Source organism: Acipenser ruthenus, chromosome 38 (assembly GCF_902713425.1).
Source record: "Acipenser ruthenus chromosome 38, fAciRut3.2 maternal haplotype, whole genome shotgun sequence".
NCBI classification, from domain to species: Eukaryota; Metazoa; Chordata; class Actinopteri; order Acipenseriformes; family Acipenseridae; genus Acipenser; species Acipenser ruthenus.
In genome coordinates, this window is record NC_081226.1 from 6,741,433 (window position 1) to 6,754,757 (window position 13,325).

Below are 13,325 nucleotides of genomic sequence, written 5' to 3' on the forward strand. Positions count from 1 at the left end.
AAATGGCGGAGGGACTCCACTCCACACGATTATTCGTATTGAGCTCTCCTCAGAAATCAGCATTGGTGTCGATCGGGCTGATTTACCATTCCAAGAGAAAAAAGAGAAGAAACAGCTGCTTGGATTTGTGATGATTGCTGCTTGTCTTGAAGTCTTTTCACACCAAGCGCGTCACGTCAAAGCGCCAGCATTCTGTGTATTTTGACGCCGTTATGTTGCTTTTACACCAAAGGCATCAATCAATGTGAAGCGCGGTCACTGAACACATGACTTCCTTAAAGTACGTAATTACATTTTCATATCTTTCAGCACCAAGCTCTATAACAGCAGCACCATTTCATGATAACTAAATACAGTAATCCATCGCGTATCCGCCCGTCACAGATCCTCCCTAACAGTTTATTTCATCATGATCAATCTCTTCAGCAGCGTTAGCTTATTATTGATCTGAGAAGATTGTAGAGCCTACCAACGTTTTCGTACACTGTGTTGTAGTGCTGCGTGCGCTGCCACTGCTGGTAGTGTCACGTGAGCTGTTCAGTGTGTAAACACTGTAGTGTTGGGGCAGCGGATTTGCAAGACAATGTGGGAATGGACCTGATTATGGACTGGGGAAGGGGATGGGAGTACTCTGTAATGTGTGTTTGTAAACTGTGTTATTCTTGTTCAGATCTGTTAGCGTTCACTGTGTGTTTTGGTGCTTGTGTGACAGAGCTGAGAGACTGCCTGTGTGTGAGTGCGTGTTGGACCAATGAGTGAGGAATGGGGAGGGATTTGGGTGTGTGTGTGGAGATAACAGTTTGGGACCTGGCGACAGGAGAAGTGAGAGAGAGGGAGAGAAGGTTGAGTTTGCGAGTGAGAGGAGAGGAGAGGAACAAGAGCCATTGTTCACTAAAAGCTTAAAAAAAAAACTAAAAAAAAAACACACAGTTGTTTCCTACTGCTTTGAACCGCAACTGTTGTCTGTCTCATTATGTCCTGGAAACCCCACAGCTCAGCGCTGCAATATGTAAATAAATCCTGTTCACCTGCGGGGCGTATCAACTTCAACCTCTCCTGCCTGTCACTCAGCAGCGAATGCACGCATCCACACAGCAGATGGCTACTCTGTCACAAGCACTAGTACCCTGTATCTTTCTAAACAAGGGATTTAGGGGAGCTCTCAAAACAGTAATAATATAGTACAGTAATTGTTACAGCTGCGTATAATGGTATTTAAAACAGGATTAATTTATCAGCCTTTTACATATTCGCCCTTACTCATCCCATCACAGTCGGATACGCGACGGATTACTGTAATAAAGTTCTATGTATTTTGCAGAAAATATAAACACAAATTGGAATGTGTTATAAATATTTAGTATACAACATTTCATTAGTAATTTCGAGTGGTGTTATCTTTGGCACACTGTAGAGCAGTCTATCTTTACTGTACTCCTTCGCTATTTTACACCCAATAATTAATACTCACACTTTACTACTTGCATCGTTTTTTGCACAATGCAGGGACCTCGGTGTAACTTTCTAACACGTACTCCCCTGGTCCCACCCCAAGTCGTCTCTTGAAAATAAACGCAAATTTTCTCCAAAACCAAACATTATTCAACAAAATAAATGTGGTTGGGTGACCATCTTTTTAAAAACTGTGGATAAACAAGAGGTTTATCTGCTTTCTATTCTTTTTTCTATCTTCTATTTTTCCAAACCCTGTTTCTGGACCCCATGGTGCCTGCGAGGGTGTTGCTGTGACCTTTCTGCTCTCTGGTTTGTTATTTTTTTTTAAAGGGGCAGTTCTGTAGCGCACTCAGAAACAACCATGCACAATCTAAATGTCTTGTTCTTTTTATTGAGAAAATATTTTTATTTTATTTATTTATTTATTTATTTATTTTATTGATTGATATAGCGCCTTTCATACCATGGTATCTCCAAGCGCTTTACAGACAGTATGTATCAACAATTTAATTTTTAAACACAGTAATAAAAACAATTATTTGCCATAATGATGTATATTTTTCATAAACATATTAGTTAAATAAGTACAATTTACACCGGATGCCTGCAGAGAAATAGGAACACAGTTTATTTCCGACGAGTCTGTTTTATGCCATGCGGCCTGTATGAAAGCCTCCACAAGATGTACAGTATTCAATGTTACGCGCTTGGTGTGAAATAACTGTTTGTCTCTGTGGAGAACAGCACTCCACACACATTCAAGCAGCTGTTTCTTCACTGGTTTGTCTCTGTAGAGAACAGCACTCCACACACATTCAAGCAGCTGTTTCTTCACTGGTTTGTCTCTGTGAACAGCACTCCACACACATTCAAGCAGCTGTTTCTTTACTGGTTTCTCTTGGAATGGTACATTAGCCAGATCAACACCAATGACCCTCACCTGATTGCCAGCACCTGGTTTCTGTGGAGAGCTTCATCACAATAATCCAATATCAGTTTGTGCAGGTCTGGTTTACACACAGCGCAGCTCAGTAGGAAAGCACAGAGTAGAGTTCACTTACTGTCTTCAAAGCTTCCTTGACCAGTTCATCTTCCAGATTCGCCTGGATGTGAACTACAAACACAAACACACACGACGTTTACTGTTTCTGCACACTGGTATATCTTATGACACACATGCTCCCAGAGGGTAAAGATTTTTTTTAATACAAGCCCTGCATTACAGCACAGACACAAAGGTTTGTTCTTTGTATTGACTCCCATACAGTGTAGATTTCCTATTCTAAACTCCAGAACGCATTGGTGATCAATGCAATAATGAAAGTTACAGGGGCTGTGGTACTCATAAGTAGACTTACTACTTTTCGATTTTAATCTGTAAAGCTTGTTAAATGTCGAATTCCCCAAAAAAATGAGTTTGACTGAAATAAATTTATATACAAAAAACGTCAGTAAAACCACTCGCTATTTTTTATTTTCTTACCAAAAATAATAATTTAGAAATCATCTCTAGTTTGTGTAGTTCTTATACTTGCTGTCTGTCCCGTCTCCGTTCCGCTCTGAATGGCTAGAGGTCACTGTTTGTCAACTCAGTGATCCCTTAACAGGCTACTGTAGCTTCACTGTCAGTCATTTCATCCTGTTCTAACAGATCTCGTTGACTGAAGCAGCGCTAGAATGCTCTCATTTGTTTAAATGACTGTCAATCATCAAGACCTGTACCCTGTGCACTTTCACTTGCCAGCTACAGCGTCTATCATTCAAAGCGCCTACTTTGAAATTAGCAGGTTAAGGTGTAGGTAAGCTTTTGCTATAGGTATACAGTGACAGTTACTAGTCTGATTTGAAAATGGGGCGCAAGAGGAAAACACTTCATGAATATTGTGCACAATACCCTGGCCGACGGCTGAAGTCTCCGCGGCAGGACGAGACAGGCCCGTCTGCCTTGCCTTCCAGTGACTCTGAGTCCAGCTGTGCTGAAGCAGGAGAGGGGCGGAGCTCAGACTCCGAATAATCAGTGCAAGTTAGTTCTGTTCAACTATCTAATGTTTTGTCCCGTGCGTATCATTTTTATTTGTAAACCTACCTGAAAGTCTGTGTAATACACTTTTATATGCTGCGTTTTCAACAGTTTACTTGAGACAATTTTTTAATTTGTGTAGGATGTTTATCTATACAAGCTATAGCTCCGCTGTGACCAAACGCTATTTCAATGACAATGTTGGTAACCATGGTTTTGTTGCATGTTGAATATGATAAGGGCTATATAAGTATAAAGGTCAATTTCACCCATTCTCTGCTTGAATTGAAAAATAAAAATAAAAAAAACCCTGGTAAATTCTTTTAAAAATAAATGTCGATATTAATCATTGATTTGGTAAAAAAATACAAATCGACTAGTAGCAAGCCTACTCAGAAGATAGGTTTGTTACAGGGGCTATGGTGCTCAGGTAGGTTTGTTACAGGGGCTATGGTACTCAGGTAGGTTTGTTACAGGGCTATGGTGCTCAGGTAGGTTTGTTACAGGGGCTATGGTACTCAGGTAGGTTTGTTACAGGGCTATGGTGCTCAGGTAGGTTTGTTACAGGGCTATGGTACTCAGGTAGGTTTGTTACAGGGGCTATGGTACTCGGGTAGGTTTGTTACAGGGCTATGGTGCTCAGGTAGGTTTGTTACAGGGCTATGGTGCTCAGGTAGGTTTGTTACAGGGCTATGGTACTCAGGTAGGTTTGTTACAGGGCTATGGTGCTCAGGTAGGTTTGTTACAGGGGCTATGGTGCTCAGGTAGGTTTGTTACAGGGCTATGGTACTCAGGTAGGTTTGTTACAGGGGCTATGGTACTCAGGTAGGTTTGTTACAGGGCTATGGTACTCAGGTAGGTTTGTTACAGGGGCTATGGTGCTCAGGTAGGTTTGTTACAGGGCTATGGTACTCAGGTAGGTTTGTTACAGGGGCTATCGTACTCAGGTAGGTTTGTTACAGGGCTATGGTGCTCAGGTAGGTTTGTTACAGGGGCTATGGTACTCAGGTAGGTTTGTTACAGGGCTATGGTGCTCAGGTAGGTTTGTTACAGGGCTATGGTACTCAGGTAGGTTTGTTACAGGGCTATGGTGCTCAGGTAGGTTTGTTACAGGGGCTATGGTACTCAGGTAGGTTTGTTACAGGGCTATGGTGCTCAGGTAGGTTTGTTACAGGGCTATGGTACTCAGGTAGGTTTGTTACAGGGCTATGGTACTCAGGTAGGTTTGTTACAGGGCTATGGTACTCAGGTAGGTTTGTTACAGGGCTATGGTGCTCAGGTAGGTTTGTTACAGGGGCTATGGTGCTCAGGTAGGTTTGTTACAGGTAGGTTTGTTACAGGGGGGCTATGGTACTCAGGTAGGTTTGTTACAGGGCTATGGTACTCAGGTAGGTTTGTTACAGGTAGGTTTGTTACAGGGGGGCTATGGTACTCAGGTAGGTTTGTTACAGGGCTATGGTGCTCAGGTAGGTTTGTTACAGGGCTATGGTACTCAGGTAGGTTTGTTACAGGGGCTATGGTACTCAGGTAGGTTTGTTACAGGGCTATGGTGCTCAGGTAGGTTTGTTACAGGGGCTATGGTGCTCAGGTAGGTTTGTTACAGGGCTATGGTGCTCAGGTAGGTTTGTTACAGGGGCTATGGTGCTCAGGTAGGTTTGTTACAGGGCTATGGTGCTCAGGTAGGTTTGTTACAGGGGCTATGGTGCTCAGGTAGGTTTGTTACAGGGCTATGGTGCTCAGGTAGGTTTGTTACAGGGGCTATGGTGCTCAGGTAGGTTTGTTACAGGGGCTATGGTGCTCAGGTAGGTTTGTTACAGGGGCTATGGTGCTCAGGTAGGTTTGTTACAGGTAGGTTTGTTACAGGGCTATGGTGCTCAGGTAGGTTTGTTACAGGGGGGCTATGGTGCTCAGGTAGGTTTGTTACAGGGCTATGGTACTCAGGTAGGTTTGTTACAGGGGCTATGGTGCTCAGGTAGGTTTGTTACAGGGCTATGGTGCTCAGGTAGGTTTGTTACAGGGCTAAGGTGCTCAGGTAGGTTTGTTACAGGGGGGCTATGGTGCTCAGGTAGGTTTGTTACAGGGGGGCTATGGTGCTCAGGTAGGTTTGTTACAGGGGCTATGGTGCTCAGGTAGGTTTGTTACAGGTAGGTTTGTTACAGGGCTATGGTGCTCAGGTAGGTTTGTTACAGGGGGGCTATGGTGCTCAGGTAGGTTTGTTACAGGGCTATGGTACTCAGGTAGGTTTGTTACAGGGGCTATGGTGCTCAGGTAGGTTTGTTACAGGGCTATGGTGCTCAGGTAGGTTTGTTACAGGGCTAAGGTGCTCAGGTAGGTTTGTTACAGGGGGGCTATGGTGCTCAGGTAGGTTTGTTACAGGGGGGCTATGGTGCTCAGGTAGGTTTGTTACAGGGGCTATGGTGCTCAGGTAGGTTTGTTACAGGGACTGTGGTGCTCAGGTAGGTTTGTTACAGGGGCTATGGTACTCAGGTAGGTTTGTTACAGGGCTATGGTACTCAGGTAGGTTTGTTACATGGGCTATGGTGCTCAGGTAGGTTTGTTACAGGGGGGCTATGGTACTCAGGTAGGTTTGTTACAGGGCTATGGTGCTCAGGTAGGTTTGTTACAGGGGCTATGGTACTCAGGTAGGTTTGTTACAGGGCTATGGTACTCGGGTAGGTTTGTTACAGGGCTATGGTGCTCGGGTAGGTTTGTTACAGGGGCTATGGTGCTCAGGTAGGTTTGTTACAGGGACTATGGTACTCAGGTAGGTTTTTTACAGGGACTATGGTGCTCAGGTAGGTTTGTTACAGGGCTATGGTGCTCAGGTAGGTTTGTTACAGGGGCTATGGTGCACAGGTAGGTTTGTTACAGGGGGGCTATGGTACTCAGGTAGGTTTGTTACAGGGCTATGGTGCTCAGGTAGGTTTGTTACAGGGGCTATGGTACTCAGGTAGGTTTGTTACAGGGGCTATGGTACTCAGGTAGGTTTTTTACAGGGACTATGGTGCTTAGGTAGGTTTGTTACAGGGCTATGGTGCTCAGGTAGGTTTGTTACAGGGGCTATGGTGCTCAGGTAGGTTTGTTACAGGGGCTATGGTACTCAGGTAGGTTTGTTACAGGGGCTATGGTACTCAGGTAGGTTTTTTACAGGGACTATGGTGCTTAGGTAGGTTTGTTACAGGGCTATGGTGCTCAGGTAGGTTTGTTACAGGGGGTATGGTACTCTGGTAGGTTTGTTACAGGGGCTATGGTACTCAGGTAGGTTTGTTACAGGGGGTATGGTACTCTGGTAGGTTTGTTACAGGGGCTATGGTGCTCAGGTAGGTTTGTTACAGGGGCTATGGTACTCAGGTAGGTTTGTTACAGGGCTATGGTACTCAGGTAGGTTTGTTACAGGGGGTATGGTGCTCAGAAGGTAGGTTTTGTCACGTTTTTCTACCTTTCCTACTTTCCTGACCCCTATAAGCACAATAAAGGAGCTCACGCGTACTGACATCTTTTTTTCATTCTAATGGAACTGCATCATTCCTTGGTGTCTGTATATTACTAGCTGGCATGCTTCCTGTGAGCTATACTTCAGGTCTTGTTGTCTGTCCAGTTTGGTCATGTGCCCTAAAGGTTTCTCCCTCCGAGAGCTTGAGAAAAGTGCATAGCAGATATTTTTTTCAATACTTCAAATTTGATATTGAACTTTAGATACAATACATAACAAACACATGATCAGTACAATTAATAACAACTTCTTTAAATAAATGAAATAATAGAAACCCCATATCTTACTGTCAACCTCGTCCAAAATAAACTCATCGGAGGTGAGATCCAAATCCCTCAAATTCAGGCCGGGGACCCCCTCCGCTTCCAGCTTACCCTAAAAAATACAATAAAAACCTCAGATGACATATCACAATGACAATACATCGTCTCAAACTCAGCTCCTGACAGCACAAGGAGTGCTGGCGGTTTTCCAGCCAAATCTGGCTTGTTTTGAAAGAATCTAGTGGGTAGATATTGTCTTTTGGGGTTTGGCTATTTTTTGGCTATTTTTATTGTGCATGTTTTTTTCTATTCCTTTTGATTTATTAGGTCATCACCAGTGCAGAACTTCAAAAACACGTGGGAATGTGGCTGGCGTCAGGAATTGAATAAACGATGAAATGATTAATTAAGGCTCCAGCCACAGGCGAGAATAGGTTGATTAGGATTGATGCTGGTGGAGGTGAGTGTTCCGTGTTCCGTGTTCCATGTTCCGTATTCTTTATGTCCATAAGTGTTTTGAACAGACCTTTTGTTTTGGCCCTTGTGCCTTTTGTTTTGTTAATGTATTTTTGTTCGTGTCTGTTTAGCGTTTTCTTTCTTTCTTTCTTTATTTTTTATTAAAAGTATGCATTAGTTTTTAAACCTGCATCTTCCTTGTGTCTGAGTCTCCTTCCTGGTAGAAACAGCTTGCCAGTGACGCTGTCCTGTCACAATGTTGGATAGGTTACAAGGGTTTGTCGTCTCTTCCTAAACAAAAAAGACCCCACTGTGGTCACAAGCTAGCGTTATTGTTTTAAATAAACAAAACTGTTCTGATTTTGACAATAAGTCTGGATGGTTCTTCAAAGGGATTAGCCCACTTGTGGATTGAAGATACATGTTGACATTAACATGTCTAGTGGTATTCTAGAACCTAACAGACAATGACCCAATCATTGATATGTGTTCTGAAGTCATTGGTTCTCGGACATAGCTATGCAAACGGAGAATTTGTAAGAACTGCCTGTTTTTTGAAGGTTTGAAAAAGGCCTGTTTGTCACAGACACGAGTGCTCTCTCCATTCTTTCCCCATTCTCCATACGCTTGCTCTTAACATCGGCTTTGCACAAACTGAGCTCTGCTGGCTATTCTGCACACCAACAAGCCACAAGGATGAGAGACCTTTGACAGCTCCAGCCTGCCAGCTGACATGTTGAGAGGAGCCACTGACTGTGTCCAACTTCCAACTAAAAGGAAGCTTCATGCTTGCACCCTGCTGGACATTTCTACCAACTATAGAAAAAGACCAACTCCAGGAATTCATTTATTTGAGGAAATCACCAAGAATAGGAAAACTAAACCTCATTCTTTGGACTTTGCAAAATCTTTGGAACCACGAGGAGTGAACAACTTTGTTACGAGACAGTTTTAAACCTATTTCTAAATACAAGTTTGGTAACTATATGATGATTTATTGAATTTCTTGCTGCACAGAACTTCTGTAACATTGAAATAAACAAAAGTAATTTTACTTTTAAGCTGATTTGTATGATCTTTATTTTTGGATGTAAAGCACGGTTAAGATATGCAACCTATTAAGTTAATAGGGAATATTGTTTAAAATATTAAAATTAGCTATACAACAAACACAAAAAGGATATATTGAAGACATATTAATCTTGGTATTTTAATTGCATTTCTTTACATTGATAAAAGTTACATAATATTTTCTTGAGAGAAACTATAATTAATTTACATACAAACCTATGCAGTTAATATCCGCTACACTTTCCTCAACGCAAGTGCTGGCCTTTGGCTGTTTAAAAACACAATTTGGCTGCTTTTTTGCTGGTTGCTTCCACAATGTGGTGGGGCGTTACAAAACAAAAACAATCCGACAGCGCGGAGCATAATGCAGTTTTATTTATAAGAACATAAGAAAGTTTACAAACGAGAGGAGGCCATTCAGCCCATCTTGCTCGTTTGGTTGTTAGTAGCTTATTGATCCCAGAATCTCATCAAGCAGCTTCTTGAAGGATCCCAGGGTGTCAGCTTCAACAACATTACTGGGGAGTTGGTTCCAGACCCTCACAATTCTCTGTGTAAAAAAGTGCCTCCTATTTTCTGTTCTGAATGCCCCGTTATCTAATCTCCATTTGTGACCCCTGGTCCTTGTTTCTTTTTTCAGGTCAAAAAAGTCCCCTGGGTCAACATTGTCTATACCTTTTAGGATTTTGAATGCTTGAATCAGATCACCGCGTCTTCTTTGTTCAAGACTGAATAGATTCAAATCTTTTAGCCTGTCTGAATACGACATGCCTTTTAAACCCGGGATCATTCTGGTTGCTCTTCTTTGCACTCTTTCTAGAGCAGCAATATCATTCATTTTTGTAATGAGGTGACCAGAACTGAACACAACATTCTAGGTGAGGTCTTACTAATGCATTGTAAAGTTTTAACATTGCTTCCCTTGATTTAAATTCAACACTTCTCACAATATATCCGAGCATCTTGGTTGCCTTTAACAATAACAATCTGATTGAACACAAGTGCTGGAAGTCCAGAGGTGCTGTATTACCACCAGCAGAATACAGTAACCCCAGGTTCATGCAGCAGCTGTGATAGTGACCAAACATGTGTGAGTAGTATTGTTTAAAAAACGTGCTTAAAATTAAACGTTACATTCATGACATTTAGAACAAGAACAACAAAAACTCAAAATACGCTTACGTTTTCTTTGTGAACTCCAATAAACCCATGATGTTTCTCGCCAGTCAAATCTTGGGTGTCTAAATAAAGTTTTGTTAACACAAACAGATTTGTATCGTTTGTTGCATCTTCTTTAACAGATATATTTGGTTACATTGTTTATCTTCAGAAGGATAATTTAATTGCAAAGCAGCTTACCCAGTTACATGACAAGCTGGTAATATCTCTTGACTTCAGCCAAAGAAGTAATGACTAAAGCTAAGATTTACAATTTTAGAAAAGCAAGCTATGAAGGTATGAAACAGAGACTAACAGAAGTAGATTGGAGTAAAATAGAGAAAACATCCACAGAAAAAGGATGGCTGTTTTTTTAAAATGTAGTACTAGAGGCACAAAACAATTACATCCCAAAAGTAGACAAATCTAAATCTAAAACAGAATGGCCAAAATGGTTTAATAGATCAATTAAAAAAATATATTCAGCGAGAAAAGGCACTTTACAGAGCGTTTAAAAGGGACCAAAAACAAAGTACACAGAAAGAGTACTTGGAACTGCAAACACAAGTCAAAAAGGAAGTTAGAAAGGCCAGGATATATTAAATGATTACTTTTCACAGGTTTTTACAAAGGAGGACACGGACAACATGCCCCACATGTCGACCTGTTCCTATCCAGTTTTAAATAACTTTAGCATAACAGAGGCAGAAGTGTTAAAGGGACTAGGAGCTCTTAAAATAAACAAATCCCCTGGGCCGGATGAGATCCTCCCAATAGTACTCAAAGAAATGAAAGAAGTTATTTACAAACCGCTAACCAAGATCATGCAACAGTCTCTTGACACAGGGGTTGTACCGACAGACTGGAAAATAGCAAACGTAATACTGATCTACAAAAAGGGAGACAAAACCGAACCAGGTAACTACAGACCAATAAGCCTGACTTCTATTATATGTAAACTTAAGGAAACTATAATAAGATCCAAAATGGAAAATTACCTATATGGTAACAGTATCCTGGCAGACAGTCAGCTGGTTTTAGGAAAGGGAGATCATGCCTAACTAACCTGTTTGATTTTTTTGAGGATGCAACATCGACAATGGATGATTGCAAAGCATATGACATGGTTTATTTAGATTTCCAGAAAGCTTTTGACAAAGTCCCGCATAAAAGATTAATTCTCAAACTGAAAGCAGTAGGGATTCCAAGAAATGCATGCACATGGATTAGGGAGTGGTTAACATGTAGAAAACAGAAAGTACTGATTAGAGGAGAAACCTCAAAATGGAGCGAGGTAACCAGTGGTGTACCACAGGGATCAGTATCAGGTCCTCTGCTATTCCTAATCTACATTAATGATTTAGATTCTGGTATAGTAAGCAAACTTGTTAAATTTGCAGACGACACAAAAATAGGAGGAGTGGCAAACACTGTTGCAGCAGCAAAGGTCATTCAAAATGATCTAGACAGCATTCAGAACTGGGCAGACACATGGCAAATTAAATTTAATAAAGAAAAGTGTAAGGTACTGCACGCAGGCAATAAAAATGTGCATTATAAATATCATATGGGAGATACTGAAATTGAAGAAGGAATCTATGAAAGAGACCTAGGAGTTTATGTTGACTCAGAAATGTCTTCATCTAGACAATGTGGGGAAGCTATAAAAAGGCCAACAAGATGCTCGGATATATTGTGAGAAGTGTTGAATTTAAATCAAGGGAAGTAATGTTAAAACTTTACAATGCATTAGTAAGACCTCATATAGAATATTGTGTTCAGTTCGGGTCACCTCGTTACAAAAAGGATATTGCTGCTCTAGAAAGAGTGCAAAGAAGAGCAACCAGAATGATCCCGGGTTTAAAAGGCATGTCGTATGCAGACAGGCTAAAAGAATTGAATCTCTTCAGTCTTGAACAAAGAAGACGACGCAGTGATCTGATTCAAACATTCAAAATCCTAAAAGGTATAGACAATGTCGACCCAGGGGACTTTTTTGACCTGAAAAAAGAAACAAGGACCAGGGGTCACAAATGGAGATTAGATAAAGGGGCATTCAGAACAGAAACTAGGAGGCACTTTTTTACACAGAGAATTGTGAGGGTCTGGAACCAACTCCCCAGTAATGTTGTTGAAGCTGACACCTTGGGATCCTTCAAGAAGCTGCTTGATGAGATTCTGGGATCAATAAGCTACTAACAACCAAACAAGCAAGATGGGCTGAATGGCCTCCTCTCGTTTGTAAACTTTCTTATGTTCTTATGTTCTAAGAAGCAGGCACGGTAATTTAAGATGTTGCCATATTGAAAAACACTAATGCAGCGTGGGTTTTGTACTAAAGCAGGGTCAGCTGCTGCAGGGGAAACTGAGTATTTCTCAAACTGCTCATTTTAAGAACGGTGACAGCAGAGCGCATGTAAATACTTTGGACTGTAATTAGGACGTGTACTCCTGAGGGGGAAAAAAAAACATTTAAGGAATTAAAAATGAAATGTACTGCTGCTTACTTGATTGCAGTAGTGTTTCTCTTGCAACAAAAAGTTGAAAATTGTTTGAGCTCCTGTAAAAAACCTGAATCGCACAAGTCGCCGAGCAATTTGTGTTTCCCGTCCTGTGAGTTGCTTCACCATTCTGTTAAATGTTGTGCTTGTCTTGAATATTGATCCTGTACATGCATTCATAATTAATCTAGAGCTGCTGCTGCATTTTTTTAACATGTGTAAGGGTGCTGTGTTAATCTAGTCTGACAGTTTATTAACATTAGTTTGTCTGTTACTTTATTATTCTAGTTTATTAATATAAGCTTGCCTATTGCTTTTCTCTTACTTGTTCTGTTCATTTCATGTGTTGATGCACGTGCGTCATGACAATGCATATTTATTGATTGATTAATTGATTCTGGTGGTCATTTGTGTTTAATGTACTATGCCCTGTATTTCACTGTATTTAATGTATTATGCATTGTTCCTCACTATCTTGTAAAGTGCTTTGTGATGGTGGTCCACTATGAAAGGCGCTATATAAAATAAATATTGCTTGGCTTGCTTCCCGAGGGGGGTTCTCTTAGCCGGAGACTACTGTACTAACATAAGTTACTGTTTTATTATCACTTTAGTGTCTTAAGTTGTTGTATTTTAAGCAGCTGAATATGGTAGCACCTAATCTGAATCAATAGCTAGTTGTTATTTAGTTAAACTGTGTTTTTCTTCTGTGGCTTTACTTGCTTTGTAGATGTGGACCTTTCAAGTGGGAGATATTTGTCACTGAAACGTATGGTGATTATATTATCATGTCTATATTATTATCATTTTGATTACGAATGCTTTATTATTATTATTATTATTATTATTTATAAAGAACGTGAACTCTATGTGGTAGAGGTGTAACTCTGCCAAGACTTCGAAAAAAA

At 41.0% G+C, this 13,325-nt stretch overlaps 1 protein-coding gene across 1 annotated transcript in view; it reads right to left on the reverse strand.

Moving 5' to 3' along the window:
- The window catches only part of LOC131706938 (vacuolar protein sorting-associated protein 52 homolog), a 41,685-nt gene that overhangs the window by 27,653 nt on the left and 707 nt on the right, over window positions 1-13,325 (reverse strand). Inside the window, exons 2-3 of the mRNA XM_059008891.1 lie at window positions 7,256-7,343; window positions 2,517-2,569 (exon numbers count right to left, since the gene is read on the reverse strand). Of these exons, the coding sequence (XP_058864874.1) occupies window positions 2,517-2,569; window positions 7,256-7,343 (141 nt within the window). The remainder of the gene's footprint in view (window positions 1-2,516; window positions 2,570-7,255; window positions 7,344-13,325) is intronic.